The sequence below is a fragment of the Ursus maritimus genome, unplaced genomic scaffold (genome assembly GCF_017311325.1).
Source record: "Ursus maritimus isolate PB19 unplaced genomic scaffold, ASM1731132v1 scaffold_7, whole genome shotgun sequence".
Taxonomy (NCBI): Eukaryota; Metazoa; Chordata; class Mammalia; order Carnivora; family Ursidae; genus Ursus; species Ursus maritimus.
The window spans coordinates 70,566,590-70,588,558 of NW_024426885.1; the positions used below are offsets into that span (position 1 = coordinate 70,566,590).

Here is a 21,969-nt window from a genome sequence, read left to right on the forward strand (position 1 = left end):
GCCCCTGTCATTTTTTTTCTGCCCAAAAAATTTTCATTTATTCCCATCAAGAACGTAGTAACACTGTAAAAAAAAAAAAAAATCTTCCAAAGTCATGTTAGAATTTCTTCCCACTTTTTCTTCGTCTTTAAAAAATTGTTTAGGTTGGCTCAGTCATTAAGCGTCTGCCTTCGACTCAGGGCGTGATCCCGGCGTTATGGGATCGAGCCCCGCACCGGGCTCCTCCGCTAGGAGCCTGCTTCTTCCTCTCCCACTCCCCCTGCTTGTGTTCCCTCTCTCGCTGGCTGTCTCTCTGTCAAATAAATAAATAAATAAAATCTTTTAAAAAAATAAGTAAATAAAATAAAGAATTGTTTAAGGTTATCAAATTTTAGGAAAGAGTTTTCGATCTGAAATATTTGCAAGGGAATAGGATTTCTAACTTGCTTTGAAGGCTCTTTCCATATGTTATAGAGATCACTAGTAAACATTTATGACATTTAACAAATACAGGATGTCTCTCATCTGATGTTAAAGTTTGCATATTCCATTTATATCCAGACGTGGAAAATCCACCACACTTACTTTTCAATAACCGTGTTTGCTGCACAATCGTGTCCGAGATTTTCTATGTAGGTCTGCACATCCTGAGTAAGTCTTCCCATAAAAGATATTTGACAAGGAACAGAGTTTAGATGGGAAAAAATCAAAACCCCAAATTTAAAGTTAATGTTTTATATTCTTCTAATTGAAAGCCTCAAAATAAAGACCTAATTCTACTCAAGTAGATACTTCACATGAATTACGGCAGGTTGAAACAATGGCATCTTTTACCTTTGATCACGCCTAAACACAGTGCCAAATATACATGCCTCGAGGACAAGTTCGCTATAATGTTTAGCACTTGATAAAGATACTTGGGACACGTCTGAAGCAGAAACTATCCAAGATTTGCAGCAATAACTTATCAGTGTATTGAAGACTCCAGTTTTTACAGCAGACATTTCAATTATCTTGTACATAATCTGGAATGAAATACAACGGTCATTTTATTCTTTGGCCCGTTTAGTTTAAAAAAAAAAAGTGTTGCTGAAAACTTACTTGAATGGCTTCAGATGATAGTTTCGACATAACTATAGTGTCTTACATTTAAAAATTCTTTATTGTTTAAATTTTGTGAGATGATCAATAATCACAGAATGCTAATTTCTCACTTCACTGCTCATAATAAAAGTAAATAAAATTTTTTACCAATAGTGATATCCCCCTGGGACTTTCCAAGAGAAACGACTGCCCAAAGTAATAGAATGGAGAAAAAACATGCCCCCCCCCCGACATTTTCAGTCCTCTCTGCATTTTGCCAGCATGCCCCCCCTTCCCCGAGGCAGCAAAGACCCCGGTCTCTAAGTGTGTCCTGTATACAGGGACAGCGGCGTAATAAAAGGACTTCATCTTCCATTCCCCCTTTGGACAACGAGGTATGCATGAATCCTAGGCATGACGGCATCCCCCAGGTCACGTTCCCTACTGTCAGTGGTTGTAAATGCAAATGCCACCAGGAACCAGGAGGACCTTTTGATAAGGTTATATTCAGAGAAATATTTCTCTACACAAGAAAAGCAACAGCACAAATGTAGTGACAAATGGCACCTGCCATCTGCCTTCAGCATCCGGGAGTCAAGGGCTTGCTGGGGAGTGTGGACGTGGAGGGGCATGCCCCCTCTGGACGGGCAGCTCTGAGGAACAGCCGGTGTGGCCAGGCCATCCAATTTCCCAATATTCCAAGAGAAGGGGAAATACAGATTCTCTTGCAAATTTCCCAATTCTTAAGTAAATCTGTGTGGCCCGTGTGGGTCACAGGCTGCCCTTCTGCACATACTCTTCCAACCTCATGGAGCTTGTGCTCACTCATGACACCGAAGAAGGCTCAAAATATATCTGTGTGGACTGAATGAGTGAATACACAGCAACGACACACTTACAAACAGAACTCTCTTCTTCCTCGTGTGCTACAGGCCACGCAAATTAAAAAAGAACAAAAAGTGACCGTCTTTTAATCTAAAGTAGTCAAATTCATAGAAACAGAAAGTAGAATGGTGGTTACCAGGGGCTGGGGGAGGGAAGAAAGGGAGCTGCTTAATGGGTACGGAGTTTCAGTTCAAGTTAAGAAACTTCTGGAGACCTGTTAGAACAACGTGAACGTTCTTAACTCTGCTGAACCGTACGCTTAAAGATGATTAAGATGGCAAGTTGACGTTTTACCGCATTGTAAAAAAAAGTTACCTCTTTTATTTTGAAATACGCCTGGCCCTTGATTTTTGCGGCAATGGTAAGAACTTTGGTGTCAAAAACAAACTGAACAAAAGCTTTTAAATTAGACCAGAATATCAGCTGAGTGTTGCTTAAAGCAGATATAATTTTCCAAGCCATGTCAAAAGACTCTACACAGAGTGATTCAGAGGAGGTCAAAAGCTGGAAGGAAAAAAGAAAGAAATATGTAAGAATGACTTCATTTCAGAAACCGATCTCTGTTCCCGTCACTCTTCAGTTCACATCTCAGTGTACCTCACCTTGGGAACCAGAACTTTCATGCAGTGGAACACAGGCAAGACTCGGTCTGAAGGCAGGACTGTGAGGGCGCCAAGCGCGGACTGCAGAGTCCTTACCGGCCTCTGAATGGCAGGCAGGACGGGTTCCGGAACATCACCCTCCGACACTGGTATCAAGGTGTGATATTTTCTCAACAAGAAAGAGAGGCAGACCCACTGATCATGAATATATTGTGCAACTATTTTCCCCCATCCTTGGGAAGCTGATGATTCTTCAAAAAAACTGAAACAAAACAAACAGTCACCATCCCTTGCTCCTTCAAGTCTGGCTCAGTTCCTTGAGCGTGGAGCAACGACCCTTACAAGAAATCACAGTCACCATTAAAGAGCCTGTCCCACAAAAGGCAAGGAAAGCACACAGACCTCAACTTTCTAACTACTCGGAACGTAGGTACTTTCCTTCCCCGTAAAGGATTCACTCAGAACGTGGCTCTCTAGTAACAGAGCTGCAATAACACATCATCATCTTCAAATTCCCATACCCTACAAATACGGCTGGGCACTCACTCATCATCTCAACGACGAAAACAAAAACGAAATTTTACACATTAGCTAACAGATGCCTTTCACCCAGGGGCTGCCCTTGGGGGTGAACACACCTGCTCTGCTCCTCTGTGCGGGGCTTCTGCAGTGTGTGGTTGAGTGGGAGGGAGGAGAGGAACCTTTCCGTGGGTCCGGCATCCGGACAGTCGAGCTGCAGTTCTGGCGTCTGGTCAACGGCCTCACACACCATGGCCAAGGCCGCCATACTCACGACTCTCTGAATCTGTCGGGCAAGTGTCGGCTCCTGAGGGAAATGGAACAGTGTCTTATTTCATGCGAGCCAGTCCTGAGCGTCGGGACCTGAGTGCCCGCCTTCCCCTCTCCCTGCCTGCTACTGGACGGCAGAGGCAACAGAAGGAGACCCGATACTACAAGTCCACCAGCGTCACCACCTCTGTACAGACTGGTGGTGACCAAATTGAAAGTGGCAATAAAAAGTCAGCAGTTCCGACTAAGAGGACAGTGTGGCCTCTTCAGTTGGGCAGGTGGGTTCCTGGAAGTGGCCCATGACAGAGCAGCCACCTACTGGACCTCCACGTGCATGGGAAGCCCTGTTTCTCGGCCTTTCTCCTACTCACATACACATCTGGATACGTTTCTATGGATGAGCCTTAGCTTTAACTGTTGGGCTGAATTATGTTAAGAAAACAACAAGGCTCCAGGCATCCATGTATCTAACTCCTTCGCCATGTTCCCTGCTTTTGGAGAGGCGACACAGCCCAGCAGCTCAGAGCTACTCACGAACCACAGGGACGAGGCTGCACCCCGGCTCTGCACTTACTACAGTTTGGCTGTTGGACACACTGCAGCTTAGTTTCCTCACCTGTGAAATGGGGACAGTAAGAGAATCTACCTCAGAGGGTTACTGTGCAGATCACATAAATGGGTGATTTCATGCAAAGCACTTGAAACTCTACACGTGGAAACACAAAGAAAGGAAACCAAGACAGTCTGGCTTCTTACTTGGAGAGAAAGTCAACTGTCTCGAACCAAGAACCCAGGAGTGCCGGCAAGAACCCACACTATGGACGCAGCTGCACGGGGGGACCGCAGCAGTGCCCCCACAGCCAGCCAGCCAGCCAGCCAGCCAGCCAGCCAGCCACATCTCTACCCGAGAGGAACTTTCTACTCCTCACTCTGCACCTTCCCTCACCAACCACCCTAAAATAAAGCAAGTGTCTCTACGTATAAATTTTACCTAGCAACACTGTCAACACAAGAAATAAAATTTTGTGTTGACTTTTAGCCAATATGGTCCCTGTTAAGCTTAATGTAATTCAGTGAATTACTAGAACAAGCAAGCTGTCTTAAAGAACTACTGTGTTATGGTTCATGATTTTGGTCTACGACGTCCTTCTACAGCATGTACTAGACAGGATGCTGAAGTAGTAAGTGGGCCTCCTTATTTTTGGGGACAGTTCTTAAAAACTACTTTAAAAATCAGATTATTGGGGCACCTGGGTGGCTCAGCTGGTTGAGCGTCTGACTGTTGGTTTCAGCTCAGGTCATGGTATCAGGGTCTTGGGGTCAAGCCCCACATTGGGCTCCATGCTCAGTCTGCTTAAGATTCTCTCTTTCCCTCTCCTGCTGCCCCTCCCCCCTCCTAAAAATTAGATTATTAAAGCAATCGAGTACTTTCTCTGTTTTAATTAGCAGACTGGACTACTCTATGATTTAGCTCAATTTTATTAAACACTTATGACGTGTTAAATGAAAATAGCTAACATTCAGTGAGAGCTTTCTACGTGCTGGGCACTGTTCTAAAGTTTTAACATGTATGAGCTTACTTTAATTCCCACTGTCAACTCTATAACCCTCATTTTGCCGGTGTGGTAAATGAGGCACAGAGAGGTTAAGTAATTTCCTCAGGGTCACAGAGCTAGCAAGGATAAAGCCAGGATCCACATCTAGGGAGTCCAACTCCAAAGCCTGTGCTCAGAACCACTACACCTTCCTATGCCACGTTTAAGAAATGCTTCCAGGTAGGGGCGCCTGGGTGGCACAGTGGTTAAGCGTCTGCCTTCGGCTCAGGGCGTGATCCCGGCGTTATGGGATCGAGCCCCACATCAGGCTCCTCCGCTATGAGGCTGCTTCTTCCTCTCCCACTCCCCCTGCTTGTGTTCCCTCTCTCGCTGGCTGTCTCTATCTCTGTCAAATAAATAAATAAAATCTTTAAAAAAAAAAAAAAATGCTTCCAGGTACTAAAATCCAGAGGAGAAAAGACAAACACATAAGTTATTGGAAAAACAAGAAAGATGGAGAGAAACACTACAAAGGAGGCATAAAGAACAAAAGATAAATGGAGGAAGGAATGAGACACCGATCCAAGTTGGGCCCTAAAGGATCGAGCAGATTACTGACAAGTACGTACTGGAGGGGAGCGCGCTGTTGGCAGAAGGACCAGGCAGAAGGAAAGCCCAGACGAGGAAGGATGTGGCATGTGCTTGTGATTCGTGACGCTCTGAAGAGACCCCTACGCGTGACTGCAGCATAATGGCGCTTGGGGGGCGGGGGGAGAGGAAGCAGCAGAAGACCAGGGAAGACAACAAGGTAGACAGGCAGGGATATGGGTTGTTGGATGTATTAATACACACCATGTGTTATATGTCACATGTCACATATTAGTCACATATCATATACTATATATATATTTAGACACGTTAAAGTGTCCCTTACTGGCACCTGGGCAAAGACTCAGGGCAAATCTACCCTCTGTATCTAAACAGTTTTCAGACTTAAGTCACCACACCTTTGTTATATTCTTAATATTAGGGTAAAAATCCCAATCTTCATCAAATATATGAACAAAGGATACTATTTTAAATTTCAGCAGATGCTTTTCATATCGGAATGTTAATAAATCAAATCTGTATTCTACGTATGCCTTATTCAACATAAGTGCACACCTTGAATGGAGGATTACCTGTCCACTGTCCATCTCTTGAAGATGCCGAATGGATGCATTCTGCAGAGGAGAAATAACTCTCCAAATGGGGTTGCCTCTTTTCCACCCAACTTTCAAATGGATATTTATAAGCTCAGTTAATACCATCAGGTATAAATGGCAACGATCCAGATCCGAAACCTAAAGACAAACAATAAAACACTTAACATGCAGGGTCCATGATTTTTACCAAACTATGAGAATTCAGATAGAAAATAAATGACCTTATTTAAAAGTACTAAAACAAGATATTGAGAGAAAAAGTTATTTCCTCAGAGAAGCCCTCCATGATCTCCCCATGCGGAGCTAAGGACTCCCTTCTCAGAGCTTACACAGTGACTATGCATTCCGCATCACTGCGGCACACGTCATGATTCGCTCATCTGGCTCACGGGCTGACCGTGAGACCCTGGAAGTTGGAAACTATGTTCTACCAACTCTTGCATCCCTGAGCCAACATATCATAAATAACAGTTAGAGCAGTGACAACCGCCTTTGTTTTAGGCAGGTTATGATCCTCCATTCTTACTAGGAAGGTTATGGTCCCATTTTCCTAAGACAACTCCTGAGAAGGGAATGGTAAGGGGTTCAGTTCTGAATGGCTTAAGTGTGAGAAATGCAACTCAAGTTGTCCAAGAGCACCTGACTGATGGGGTGGTGAGCTTGGGAGAGCCACCTGCGGTGGAGACGGAGACATAGGGTCCCTGGCACAGCTGAAGCTGGGGGTGCAGCCCAGACCGCCCCGCGGGAGGAACAGGAGAGAAGGGCCCAGACCATGCTTTCTAAAGCTCCCACGTTCGAGGCTCTCTATTGGAGAATGCACATTCAAAGGGAAGGTGGAGTGATGGCGGAGAGATGGAGCCACTGCAGGAGAGGATGATGTGAGGGGTGCTCGGGATGGCTAATGTTTTGAGGGCGAAGTGGCTGGTATGTCCAGTGGGGCTTAGGAGTCAAGAAAACCACAGTTTGACGGGTGCCTGGGTGGGTCAGTCAGTTAAGTGTCTGCCTTCAGCTCAGATCCTGGTCTCAGGGTCCTGGGATCGAGCCCCACATGGGGATCTGCTCAGTGGGGAGTCTGCTTCTCCCTCTGCCCCCTCCCTGCTCATGCTCTCTCTCTAGCTCTCTCTCTCTCTCTCCGTCAAAAAAAAAAAAAAAAAAAAAAAAAAAAAAAAAAAAAAAAAAAAAAAAAAAAGAAAGAAAGAAAGAAAAGAAAAGAAAAAAGAAAAAGCAAAGCATGGTTTGAAAAGTATCCATCAGGTTTGTGACAAAGGAGTCACTGACAGCTTCAGAGAGAGCCACTTCCGGGCTTCCACAGAGGCAGAAACCAGGTGAGAACAGAGCTGTGGTTTATAGGTTCAGCTCTAGAGAGAAGGAAGTTGGGCGCTGGAGAGACCAGGGAATAGAAAGCGTGGGTTCCTCGAGATGAGGGACTGTCAAAGCTGTTTTGGGGCTCGTGAAAAGAATCCAGGAGACACAGAGAGGCTGAGAATACGAGAGAGAGGGGACTGTCAACAGCCAGGTCCTGGAGCAGATGGAAGAGGACGCAGGCCAGACTGTCGCACTCCGCAGCATCCAGGGAGGGTGGGAGACGGGTTCAGAGTCTGGGGGCTGCTGCACCCAGGGGGGCCAAGGGCAGGCGCCACCCTCCCCCCCGGCCCCAGCAGCCTATAGCAAGCACCAGGGCCTGTCCTTGCTCCCTGATTCCAAGGCCTCCTGTTTGTAGCTTGAAATCAGTCATGGAAACAGATAAATACTACAAACCAGGGCTTTCTTCCCTGAGAGCGGTCGTTAAACAAAATCACATGAACCCTTCCCCCCCTTTTAAAGCTATTTTTAGTGTCAAATTCCAAACAAAAACAGTTACATTCTACAATGGGTCCTTGGAGGTTCATTACACTTCTTTTGTGTAGGTCTGAAAATTTCCCTAAAAAGATGATAATAAAGTGATGTTGAAGCAAAACAAACCAAGAGTTATTTCTTTATTAAATGCCTTCTTGGAAATGTAGGTATAGCAAAGCCGCTATTAGCAACTGCTTAGTAAGAACTTAGACAGTTGACACCCCCACTCCAGAGGGCTTTTCTTCATAGTCTCCTTGCCTTCCTACCATAACAGCTCAGGTCCTTCAGTACAGAACTTGCCTTTTTGCATTTTCACACCTGCTCATGAGCCTATCAAACAAATGTACTTGACTATTCTAATAAAAATTAAAATAAGTATATTTTATCACTTTATTAACAACCTGATTCTAAAGCTTCAACATTTGTCCCTAGAGATTTCAACCAAAAAAAAAAATTAAGAATAATAAGCATTTCTATAAGAATCAGCATTTTCAAAATACTCTTGAAGAAAAAGGAAGATTTTTTCTTTCTTTCTCTCTCTCTCTCTTTTTTTTTTAACTTCCAGTGCAGTTCACATGCAGTGTTATATTAGTTTCCGGTGTTCCCAGCTGTCCTAGAGGGAACAAAGCATGTGGAGAGCACAGACAGCAGAAAAGGACACTCACCTCAGATGGACTGTTATCTACTGTTTCAGAACCGCTTATGGAGCTTTAGAAACAGACCGGTCCTGATACCTGGTCCCGCCCCAAACCTGCCACTCTCTGGACACTGGGACCAATACGCCTGAAGCACTCCAGCTAGGTCACACTGGGCAGACCTCGCAGCCCCTGGGGAGCGGATGTACTATCCCCATTCTGTGGGTGAGAAAGCTGAGGCTCAGAAAAGCTTCACAACTCCCCCAAGGCCTCAGTTATGACACGGGTGGAACGGAACGAGGAGACTCCGCAGCTTAAAGTTTGCTCTGCTTCCTAAGGCAGCTTCTCCAGAAAGTATCACATTAATTTTCTCAATTTCGCAGAGTGCCTGCCCAAAAGCAATCACTCAGATATTGACAGAAAGAATGCAAAGTTGCTCCCGTGAGTACTTACACTACTTAGTTCATTCATAGTAAGCCGTCGGAGGATAAATTCGGAAACGCTCTCGGTAGTAGACATGACGAAGCTCTGAAGAAGTGTGAACACCTCATCTGTACAGGGAAAAAAGTGTGTAACTGAAATGACAGAAACAGAAGTTCCTTGGTACAAAATAGGCCAGATTTTCTAGTAAAAGTACAACTACATTAAGCATATGGGTGAATTACTTACCGAAAATGAATTCCAATAATATAACAGTCATTAGTAGCATGGGGCAATCTATAATTCACCTTAACAATCATTTAGGAGTTCTAGTTCTGGATAAGATGGAACAGGGGTACACCAGCCTCTCTCACAATAAAACCCAGACAGAAGATCTGAGCATCGACATGGAGACTCTAAAAGGTAGGGAGTAGCAGACGGATCAGAAAGCAGTAACACCCAACAGCGTGAGTTTGGCCCTCCACAGACGGAAACCAAGCACAGGAGCAGTCAACAAAGTGGCCAGCACGATGGCCCAACTTTCTGATCAGAGAGTGAAAAAGGGGAAGCCCAGAGAAGCAGACAATGAGTCCTGAGGAGGTTGCAGAGGGGGAGGCGCTCAGGAAAACGGCCTCAGAAAGGGGTTTGTGAACTGCCGGGCTCACCCCGAGCTGCTATGCGCGGACCTGCTAGTGAGCAGCATCCCAAAGACTTTCCGAACTGAACTAACAGAGACAGCTGCCCCAGCCCCAGACTGGTCACCGGATGGGTTGCGTGTGGTGCAGGTCAAGACAGCACCACAACGCTGACAGTGGAACCAACACACACAGAAGCCACAACGTCAGGAATTAAGGCCTAACCCCGAGCTGACCATCTGCTACACAAGATTATCAACATTCTCCACAGGATTTAAGCAAGACCCAGCGTCTCATAACATAATACTCAAAATATCTAGGATTCAATCCAAAGTAACAGGGCACGTGAAGCATCAGAAAATTCCTAGCTCACGAGGGAAAAGACAATCTGCCAATGCCAACAATGAGACGACGTTGACTCCAGAAAAACCTGACGAGGACTCCAAACAGCTAATGATAAAAATGCTTCAACAATCAATCAACAATCAATCTTAAAACATACGGGAAAATAGAAAGTCTCAGCAAAGAAACATAAGATACACACAAAAACCAAATAGGAATTTCATAATTTAAAAGTATAAGTACTGAAATTTTTAAAACTCACTGGACAGAAATCCTAACAGGAAGGAGAAACAGAAGAAAGGAGTCAATGAACTTGAAAACAGATCAATAAAGTAAAATAAATCATGTGCAATATGACATAGTATAACCAAACTGCTGAAAACTAAAAACAAAGAAACAACCTTGAACGCAGAGAAAAACAGCATATTACCTAGGTGAAGAACACACTGAATTACTACAGAATTCGAAGGACAAACCATGGCAGCCAGAAGCAAATGGAATACATTCAAACTGCTGAAAGAAAAGAACCGTCAAACCAGAATTTTATATCCAGTGAAAATATTCCTCAGAACGTGAAATAAAGACACTCTCAGATGAAGGAAAACTAAGAAAATTCACTGCCAGCAAATCTGTTCCAAAAGAAATGCTAAAAGCTGTTCTTCAAACACAAGGCATATGATGCCCCAGGAAAACATGGGATGTCAGGGATGAAAGAAAAGCAAAAGAAACCGCAAACATCTAGGTAAAAACAATAGGTTCTTCTTTTGTGATTTTTTAAAATCTCTTTTATGGTTGAAAGCAAAAATTATAACACTGTCTGGTAGTTTTCAACAAATGCAGACATAAAACAACTATAATACGTGGGGGCAAAAGAGTCCATAAGGTGGTAAAGTTTCTACATTCATTTCAAGTGGTAAAACATTAATTCTAATTGAAAAGTTAGGTGTGCAAACTGTAGTCCCTAAAGCAATCATAAACACACGCAGACATGCACATATGTACACACCCACACACAGAATATTAGATATTTAGTAAAAAACACAATAGGGTAAATTAAAATGGAATATGAAATAATGTTCAAACTGCCCAAAACAAGCCAAGAGAGGGAAAGACAGAAATGAAAAACAGAGGGAATAAACAGAATACAAAAAATAAAATGACAGACTGAAATCAAAACATATACATAATTATACTAAATGCAAATAGTCTATACCAATTAAAAGACAGTGTCAAAATGGATAAAAAATCATGACCCAATTATATGCTGTCTAAAAGAAATTTGCTTCAAATATAACAATTTAAACAGAATAAAAGTGAAATGCCAGGAAATACTACTATGCAAATTCTAATCAAAAGAAAGTAAGACTGGTTATATTACTACCAGACAACCAGACTTCAGAGTACAGGGAATAACCAGGGATAAAAAGGGATACTGCATAACAAGGAAAGAGTCAGCTCAACAAGAAAATAAACTATTCTGAACACAGAGGCACCTAACGACAGAACTGCAAAACATGAAGCCAAACTAGTAGAACTAAATAGAGAAAGAGATAAACCCAAACTCAGACCTAGAGACTTCAACACTCCTCTCTTAGTAACAGAGTAAACAAAAACAGCAAGGACATAAAACTGAAAACTACATGGAAATCTTGGATCTGATATAGGACACCCCACCCAACGACAGCAGGATACACGTTCTTTCCAAGTGCACATGGAACGGTATGCAAGACAGACCATACCCTAGATCCTAAACAAACCTTAACGAAGTTTCAAAAACTGAAACTGTACAAAGTACGCTGACTAAAATAGAGTTGAATTAAAAATAACAACAGAAAGATAACAAGAAAATCTCCAAACACACTTCCAAGTAATTCATGAGTAAAAGAAAATACTTTGAACTGAAATACAGCACACCAAAAGTTTTGAGATGGAATTAAAGTAAAACTTTAAACATTTATAGCACTAGAGGTCATTTTCAAATGAAACACTACATCAAAAACTAAGGATGTACTGTATGGTGACTATTATATAACATAATAAAAAATTATAAAAAGAAGATCAACAACCTAAACTTCCACCTTAATTTTTTTTAAAAGGCAAAATAAACCAAAAGCAAGCAGACAGAAGCAAACAAAAAACAGAAATCAATGAAACTGGAAAAAAAAAAATCAAGAAAGAAAAAAAAATATCAATGAACCCAAAAGCCGGTGTTTTGAAAAGGTCAGTAAAACTGATAAATCACTAGCCAGTCTTAAGAGAGGCAGAGACAGAGAGAGGATACAAATTATCACAGACCCCAGATGCGGCACACATTAAAAGGAGAAGGGATTACCATAGACAACTCTAGAAATAGAAATGTTCCCATTCACAAATGACATGATTGTCTATAAAAGAAAAGTCCTAAGGATTTTATTAAAAAAAACACACACTCAGAAAATACCTTCATAACTAATAAGTGCTTCAGTGAGGTCAGAGGATACAAGGTCAACACACAAAAGCTAATCATATTTCTATACTGGCAACAGAGAACTGAAAACCAAAATTTAAAAAAATTTATCACTTACAGTAGCTTCCCCCAAAAGACATACTTGGGCACAAATCTAACAAAACCTGTACAGGATCTATATGCTGAAAACAAAAAAAACTCTGATGAAAAAAATCAAAGACAGCCTAAGTAAATTGAGAGACACACTATATTCACCGATCAAAAGTCTCAGTATAATAAAGGCAATTCTTCATAAATTGATCCATAGATTTAATGTGGTTCCAATCAAAATTCCAGCAGGATTTTTTTTTTGTAAATACAAGTGGATTATAAAGTTTGTATGGAAAGGCAAAGGAACTAGAATAGCTAGAAATAAGAACTTGAAAGAAGAATCCTACCTATGTGGAGAGTTACTGTCAATCTACAGTCACCAAACCTGTGTGGTATTGGCCAAGAGACAGACGTGTAGATCGGCGGAAGAGTCCGAAAGTAGATCCACACAAATATGGCCAATTAATTATTTTTAAACAATTTTATTGATATAACTCATGTAACATAATTCACCCACTAAGAGCATATAATTCAAAGGTGTCTAGTAAAGTCGCAGACATGTGCAACCATCACCACAGCCAACTTTTTAGAACACTTTCATCACCACAAAGAGAAACCCCAGACCCTGTGACCATCACCCTCATAAACCCATCCCCCCCAACCCTACACAATCACTAATCTATTTTCTGTCTCAGACCCGCCTATTCTGGACCTGTCATATAAAAAAGGAATCATATAATATATGGTCTTTTGTGACTGGCTTCTTTCACTGAACATTTTCAAAGTCCATCCATGTTGTAGCGTGTATCAGTAATTCATTCCTTTTCACAGCCAAATACAGATATATCACATTGTTTACCCATTCATCCATCCATCTATTTTGGATTATTTCTGCCATGCCCGTTAATTTTTTTTTTTTTACAACAGTACAGAACAACAGAGAAAGGACAGTCTCATCAACAAATAATGTTGAACAACTGGATATCCACAGGCAAAACAAAAAACAAAAAAACAAAACCTCAACCTAAACCTTACACCTTAAAAATTAACTCAAAATGCATCGTAAATCAAAAAATAAAAAACAATAAAATATTTAGAAGAAAAAAAGAGAAAATCCTACGTTACCTAGTGTCAAGGCAAAGGTTTCCTAAACATACTTAATGTACAATCCATGAAACAAAAGAAAAAAGCAAACCAGACTTCATCAAAATGAAAACTTCTGCTCTTCAAGAGACACTTAAGGAGACTGAAAAGCCAAGCTAGACTGGGAGAAAATATTTGTAAATCACATATCCAACAAAGGACTTGTACCCAGACTATATCATGAATTCTCATTATGTACATTTCATACAACTGTATGAAAACAAATAACTCAATTTTAAAATAGGTAAAAGAGGGGCACCTGGGTGGCTCAGTCGTTAAGTGTCTGCCTTCAGGTTGGGTTATGATCCCGGCGTTCTAGGATCGAGCCCCGCATCGGGCTCCCTGCTCAGTGGGAAGCCTGCTTCTCCCTCTCCCACTCCCCCTGCTTGTGTTCCCTCTCTCGCTGCCTCTCTATCAAATAAATACATAAAATCTCAAAAAAAAAAAAAATAAAATAGGTAAAAGATTTGAATACTTTGCAAAATGTGACATCTATCCCTCTTAGAAATGTTCATTTTTTTAAAAGATCACATAGCATTAAAAATTACAGAATTAATTTTAAATTTTCATGTTACTTATTGTAGAGACAGTACTATCTGGCCTCTGAAGTAGCTCATAAATCACTTGTCAGGTCAGGAAACCACGAGCAAATGGGTGAAAGGTAAAGCTTTTTACTATGAAAGCAAGCATTATAACCAACAAATACATTAAGAACAGAATACTCCTCTCCTTCCAGATTCTCTGTCTTTTCTTTTTCCTATATGTACTCAATAATCGCATAAAGAAATGAAAATAAAGTTAACCTAAGGTTCCAAGGGAAAGCTGAGGGCCTGCAGGACAGAGAACGAAGTGACATGAAGAAAAGTAGGGACTGTGTTTCCAACATCATCCTCACTCTCATGGAGTTTCCTGTTAGTCACCCCGTACAGAAGAATCTCCAGGCCCCCAGTCACTCTCTCCAATTTAACAGCTTATCACAATACACAAACTGTGCGAAAAACTTCCACCAGAATGGGGTATATGGTTTTGTTTCCTACTCTGGGCCTCACATAATCAACATTGGCAACCTGAATCCCAACAGTGGTACCAGCATTGGTCAAAAGCTGTCTCAGCCAAAATCACGACGAGATACCACTTCACACCCATGACGATGGCCATTAACAAACAAACAAATGAGTGTTGGCGAGGGTGTGGAGAACCTGGTCCCTGTGCACTGCTGACTGGAATGTGGAACGGTGCGGCTGCTAAGGAAAACAGTATGGCGGTTTTTCAAACCGTTAAACATAGAATTACCATGCGATCCAGCAATTTCACTTCTAGGCATACAACCAAAAAAAGAACTGAAGGCAGGGACTTGAAGAGATATTTGTACATTAGATGTTCACAAGCAGCATTATTCACATGGCCAAAAAGTGGAAAGTACCCATGTCCATCAACGGGTGAATGGGTAAACACACTATGGCATACACGCCCAATGGAGTATTAGCCTTAAAAAGGAATGGAATTCTGACACATGCTACAGCATGGATGAACCCTGAAGACGTTACAGTTCGTGAAATAAGCCCAACATAAGCTAGAGACTAGATGATTACACGGATTTGAGATCCCCGGAACAAATTCACAGGGACAGAAAGTACGAAGGTGGTCGCCAGCAGTTTGGGGCGGGGTGGGGGGGGTAAGGAGTTAGCGCCCAGCAGGTATGGAGGTCCAGTTGGGCACGACGAAAACATTCTGGGGATGGATGGTGGGCGATGTGAATTTACAACAATGTGAACGTACTGAATATCACTAACTGTACACTTAAAACGGTTGGAGTGTACATTTTTATGTTATGGATATTTTACCACAATTTAAAAAAATAAAAGCTACCTTGGGAAGAAAAGTTCAAGTCGACACGGAGATTAATCAAGGCCAGCAAACAAAAGCCCCCTGGGGGGGATGTGAGACGGAGGACCCCAGGCCCACCGTGGCACGTGCGGCAAGCACTTGGGGCAGAAGGCGTCCGCTGCTGAAGGCCAGGTACTCCGGGCCTGTAGGATCCGATGTAACCAAAGGGGGGGGGAGCTTAATGCAACTAAAGGTGCATGTCCACAAACATGAAAGTAAACAGCGCACCGTTAGTTTGAATTTTGAAAAAATGATTGGAAATCCTTTCACAAAAACTCCTCATTTATGTGTACCATGGAGGCACCAAAAGGAGAACCACAACCCAAGTCCGATCCCATCTGATTCAGTCTGAGACGGCATCACAGATCACAGATCACAGACGGGAGGCAAAGGGCCGCACGCCTGCTCGCACTTTGCATTCGTGAGCGCTGGCTCCGCGCACCCCCGGGCTTCCCCGCAGGCCTGCGACACTTGCCCAGTCCACCCACTAACCGTCCTTCCCAGGGAATACGCGCCCCCATCCCTCGCCTGCCTCTTTCACTGAGAAAACAGCACAGTCAGAACGGGACGGCTGCCACCCCTGCCTCTGCCCACCCACCCACACGTGCCTCCCCGTCAGCATCCCGTCTGAGGCCGGCCCCTCCGCTGGTGCCCTTTCACCTCCTCTCAGCCACCAGGAAGCAAACGTCCCCTCCTCACATCTTCAAAACCCCCCTCTACTGAATCGTTTCTACCAGCACAAAGCACTGCTATTTTCTCCCCCAAGGAAATAAAACTCCCATCCCAGAGCAACGGTCCCGTCTCTGCTCCCCCACACAGAACACCCCCTGAAAGAGCTCCCCGGACTCCATACCTCCTTGCTGCCCCCCCAGCTGCCCCCACCGCCACCCAAAACGATCTGTCAGGTTGACCCCTGATTTCCATGTTGCCAAAACCAACGGTCGCTCTCAGTCCTTCCTTCAGCTCACCAGCAGCATCTGGTGCAGCTACCACGCCTTCCTTCTGGCTTCCAGAACAGCACATTCTCCTGGCTTTTCTCTTCTTATGCTGTAGTGAATCCCTCCTAAGTGTCCTCTGCCACTTCCTCTTCATCTCCCCAACCTCTAGACACTGGTGCTCCCCACACACCTGGACCTCTTCTCCGTCTACACTGGCTCCCTTGGTGCTCTTGTCCAGTATCATGGCTTTAAATAGCACCATCATGCTATGACTCCCAAATTTCTATTTCCAACCCACGCTTCCCCCTAACTCCAGACTCAGAGGTAAATGCCAGCTCACCAACTCCACGAGGATAGCCAACGGGTGCCCCGCACTTAACCTACCCACAGCAGAACTGCCCGTTTTAACTCTAAAATCTTCTCTGACTCCAGTCCTTCTCACCTCAGTTAAAGGCAACTCCCATCTGTCCACCTTCTCCAAGAGCTGAGTAACCTTTGAGTTCTCTCTTGTTCTCCCAGCTCACATCCAATCCCATCAGCAAATCCTGCTGGCCGAACCGTCAAAATACCTCCAAGTCCTAACACAACTCACTGCATCCATGCCTAGCACGTCATGCAAGCGTAGGAGCTGGTCTCCGCGGCTCTGCCCTTGACCCTCTGCGGCTCTCTCAACAGCAGGGCCCAGTGAGCTTTCTAAAACTCAATTCAGGGCTCAGCACACCCCAGCTCAAACCCTCTCGTCCGAGCCACACCCTTAAAATGGCCCAGGGAAGGAGTCCCACGTGACTGTCCCCACTCCCCTCTCTCCCTCTCAAAGTTCAGGCCCTGTTATTCCACCCTCGACGCCTCCTCACCGTTCCCCAGACAGCCAGCTCTCCCACGGGCGCCTCCTTGCTCGCCAGGCGCCCTTCCGGGGAAGCCTTCCCTACGTGTGCGCAGGGCTCTGTCCCTCAACAGTTCAAGTCTTTGCTTAACCGACCGTTCCCTTCACAGCGAGGTCTTCCTCGACCAATCAACTATACCTGTAACCCTCAACCTCTACCCTAGCACGCCCCGCCCCCCTTCCCTACCTTATTTCCCCCAACATCTATCCAACCACCATATATTGTATATAGTCGCTGCTTACCATCCCTCTTCCCGCTGCAGGCCAGTCCCCCTCAATCCATGCGATCTCGACAAGGGCTGCGATTTTCTTTTCTCATGCTGGCACCCTCGTGCTCTAAACAGTGCGCGGCGTACGGATCATCAGTACCTATCTGCTGGGTGAATTCCCCAACACCAGCTCAAAGGCTTTCCACAGTCGCCCCGCCCCCAATTAAGATTTAAATAACTTCACACTTTGAGGATCGGCACAGCAACTGCTGCGGGTTAAGGGGAGGAGAAGGGGAAGAGGCATCTCGCCAGACACTCAGTGCACCGAGCCCCTTCCCCCTGTGGCTTTTCTCCCCTCCTGCCGTTCCAAGTTTTAATACGTTAAAAAAAAAAAAAAAAAAAAACAAAGGAAGCAAAGGAAAAAAAGGAGGACAAACGGAAATGACAGTAGTTGCATTCTCTCAGGAAGACACAGGAATGACAGATGTTGAAGCTCTGATGGGTACATGGGGATTTTGATGGAGAGATTATGATATCTCCATTTTTCTATATATTTTCTATATATATATATTTCTATATATTTTTCTATATATTTAAGGATTTCCATAATAAAATATTGAAGATTAAATTAAACAAATTTTAAACACAAAAAGGCAAAGTTGCCCCGAACAGCGGCATACTGCCAAACCTTCATCACCTGCTCACAGAGAGTATTCCTGGGTATTCCTGCCTCTACCATGATTTCTTCAGTGACTCTGGTACTGGTAATTAATTCCCAGACTGCTTCCTCATTTATGAAATGGAAATAAGTATTTCCTATTTTCCTCTTCTCTCATAAAAGAAATGTTTCAGGATTAAGATCTATTTACAGGTAAATTAAGCTTGCTATAGTTTAACAGTCATATGGACACCAATGGCTGTCAAAATTCAACAGGTATCTCCTTGGTTCTTATTTGGTGACATAAAAAAGATCTGCATGAGGTGTTATGGGAACTCTTACATTCTGCTGCTGCTAAGAACATAAAATGTGTACACATTTTGGAATGGAAAACTGGAAAAACAATTTTCATTATCTTATAAAGCTGACTACGCACAGACTCTACGAACCAATACACACGCTGGAGAGGTGCACGTACAGGCCCAGAAAGCATGGAGACAAGGGTTTGTGGCCGCATGCTACGTCACGGTAATTAATTCAATCCAAAGTCCAGCACTGGGAGAATGCATAAACTGTGGTGTCTTCACACAACAGAAGAGTGTATGACGGAAAATAACGAAGTCTAAGAAAGGACGTGCGTGAATGTTGGAAACATGTGAAGTGAAAAAAGTTACAGAAGACTTCCCACAGTGAAGCAGCATTTCCACAGAGCTCGAAAGCAGGAAAACGAGGCACTACATTGTTGAGGAATATCTAAAGATGAAATAAAACCATCTTCCAAAGTGCATGGAAGTGATAAAGACAAAAGTTAAAGTTAAAGGAGGGGACTGAGGAGTAACAGGTACATTTGTTCTTAGGTTGGGTAAGAAGTTCACAGGTGTTTGATTATTTGGCATCATAATGTATAAAAAACCATCGCATGCTCATGTGTGTCAAATATCACAATTTTCCGAAGGGCGCCTGGGATCCAGTCCTGCTCTTGAAAGCACTAACTCTAGTAAAAAGTCAAAACACAACAAATGAACCCAAATTTATGCCCTTAAGGAGACAAAAACCTTATAAAAAGTTACCGTTATGTGTACAGCATTTGGTTCCACTGCCATTATTAAAAACATCAGAATCTGGAAACTCGCTCTAAAATTTCACAAGCATATATTAAAATCGAATCCCATCAATGTTATCCTCAGGTTTAGCCTAATACTGATGCTTCCCTAGGATCCTCAAACAGCAGATTTCTAGAATTCCAAGTGAGGGGTGGGAAAGGATTGGGAATCAAGGCTCCTCCACGAAGAGGGGCTCTCGTGTCCATGGTTTTCAGCTACTGTCTTGCATGCGTCTCCATTTAAGGAGAGAACAGACAGCTCAACGCCTCCACTACGACTATACTTTCTGTATGAAGTACGCTCTCCTTAGAAGGTGCTCAAAGACAAACACATTTGAAAACAAGAACCCACGTAATTACCGCCATTCTCGTGCTTTAGCTTAGCCTCTGCAACATCTAGCAGAGTGGCCATTAGAACATGCATGAAACAGAGGTCGTTTTCATGTCTGGAAATTAATGTGTGAGCATAAATGAAAAAAACAAACAAAAGCAAACACAATCACATTCCAAAACAGGAGTAACGCCATGACGTCAGCTGCCATGAGGGCAGAGGGTCTGCACCATCGCTGCGTATCCCCAGCCCCACCGGGGGCTCAGGCAGTATCTGCTGAATGCATGAGGTAATCCTCTCATTTAAAAGGTCAGGGATTTCCTCTCATTCTAACCACCAACCGTATACCAAGCCAGACACCCGCAGGAACTACGTGTCCTCACCATCTTGGGCACTGGAACCTCTCAACAAGCAATTGTGCAATAACTTCAACAGGAGCTGGAGGCCTCGGTCAGTTCTCAGCAAGGGCATGTAGGCATTTGTGCCCAGCTTCGTAAGGGATTCCAGAAGAGGGTCTAAGAATATCCTGAATACATTCTGTGTTCTCCGCTTTTCACTAGATATTAAAAGACATGCCCAAATCAAGCATTTCAAAAGCATGAAGAGATTATTTTCCATCTATAACTTGTGGAGCTGGTTAGCTACTGGATTCGATTAGACAGAATTAGTCTCACGGACGATCCGGACACCTAGCACCTACTGGGACTGACCCTCCCCTCTGGCCTCCTCGCTGACCCCTCGGTCTATGCTTTCTCCATAAATTCTCTGTGCACTCGAGAAGAAAGCACAGGCAGGAACATACCACACTCGAGGCACAAGTAGGAAGATCCTAGACCCAATTTATTTGTAAATTAAAATGCTGAGACCCTGCTACAGTAATTCAAAAAACAAAACAAAACAACAAAAAAAACCAAAACATATACTAGTCAAGGAAATGAGACGTTAACAAAAAATACAAAAAATTAAGGGTTTATAAAAAATCATAACCAACTTTCATAGTAAAACTTTGTCTACAAAAGAGATCTGATGTTAATCAAATTAACTGTGTATCATGCAAATACACTAGCAAATGGAGCTGCTTTTTGCAACAATTATAATCTGGTGAGAACTGATCTGTACACATTCTCAAAATATAAAGGACTTTAATCTTTATTGCATTTTAAAAAAATTACACATTTTACAAAGGGATCAAAACCCGTGAACTTCTTTACCTAATCTTATGCTAGAATCTTACAACCTATTCTTTTAATATTCTTATATAAAACCAGTGATTACTGTAGATAGTTTTTTTGACCTTCTCTAACAGTTGAACTTACCTAAAAAGACTAACAAGCCCCTATTCCTATCAATATGTTGTTAATTTTAAGCAGTTCTCTAGCATACTGCCAGTGCTCTGGTTTCTCCCTTTAATACACTAGGATCAATTCCAGACCAATCATGGAAGTCTCAACAGGCACCATAAATCTGATTAGCCTTTTCTTTGATTTTTTAAGCTTTCTTTACAAGTTGGGAAACACTTACCTGTACTGAGTCTTCATTCCTTCCACATCTACGGCCAGCAAGACCATCATTGCAACAAGCTTGGCTTCAAACCAGTCCGGCATAAAGCAGTCTTCTCCTGCTTAAATAACAAGAGTTGACATTTGCAAAGCATGAACAAAATCCTTCAAAGATGATGTTTCAAGAAGAGAACAGCCAAACGATTATGCCTTATCAATATCAAATTATAAGCACGGAGACGAAGCACAGAACACCCTCCGGCATAGCTCACTGTTACCGATGACAGCGGTGGTGAGCGGTACGAAATGGCCCAAGGGGAGTGCACACAGGAGGCCATGCCCTCATCTGTCTGGGGAATAAGAGAAAGTCCTCTGAAGAAGGACAATGGGGCTGATCGCGAAGGCTGGGAAAGAGTACAGCAGGTGAAGGGAGGCAAGGCTTCCCCAAGTAGGCAGAGCATGCCACGTTCCAGGGGATGGAAGGATGCCCGTGCAGCAGGGCACATGAGTGGGAGGGAGTGCCAAAGCTGAGGTGACACAGACAGCCAGGGAAGAGACCAGGGGACTTAGCGGGCCATGCAAAGAACTTCCTAAAGGCTAGGGGAAGCCACTTCAGGGTAAAGTAAAGGCACAGAAAGAAAGGGAGGAAACATTTGCAGACCCAAATCAGTAGTTTAAAAGGACTTCTACAGGCAGAAGAGAGATTGTACGGGAAGCAAGAGGAGATTCAACGTGACGAGTTAAGAGGCAATTCTAGTTATTTCAGTGGAGAGAAGAAAATTGCCTAAGATGTAAGCAGGAGGAGGATGGAATGGATATGGACCCAAAGGCTGTGGA

At 43.4% G+C, this 21,969-nt stretch overlaps 1 protein-coding gene across 3 annotated transcripts in view; it reads right to left on the bottom strand.

Annotated features, from left to right (window-relative positions):
• Positions 1-21,969, bottom strand: part of TARBP1 (TAR (HIV-1) RNA binding protein 1) — an 85,559-nt gene that overhangs the window by 36,757 nt on the left and 26,833 nt on the right. For all 3 annotated transcript variants that reach the window (XR_005833217.1, XM_008689657.2, XM_040624301.1), the window contains exons 11-19: positions 21,155-21,254; positions 20,017-20,189; positions 9,003-9,100; positions 6,055-6,216; positions 3,188-3,375; positions 2,550-2,811; positions 2,263-2,451; positions 814-1,004; positions 565-636 (exon numbers count right to left, since the gene is read on the bottom strand). Coding sequence is in view for 2 of the 3 variants with exons in the window: in XM_008689657.2 (XP_008687879.2) it covers positions 565-636; positions 814-1,004; positions 2,263-2,451; positions 2,550-2,811; positions 3,188-3,375; positions 6,055-6,216; positions 9,003-9,100; positions 20,017-20,189; positions 21,155-21,254 (1,435 nt within the window). In the remaining variant the exon portion in view is untranslated. The remainder of the gene's footprint in view (positions 1-564; positions 637-813; positions 1,005-2,262; positions 2,452-2,549; positions 2,812-3,187; positions 3,376-6,054; positions 6,217-9,002; positions 9,101-20,016; positions 20,190-21,154; positions 21,255-21,969) is intronic.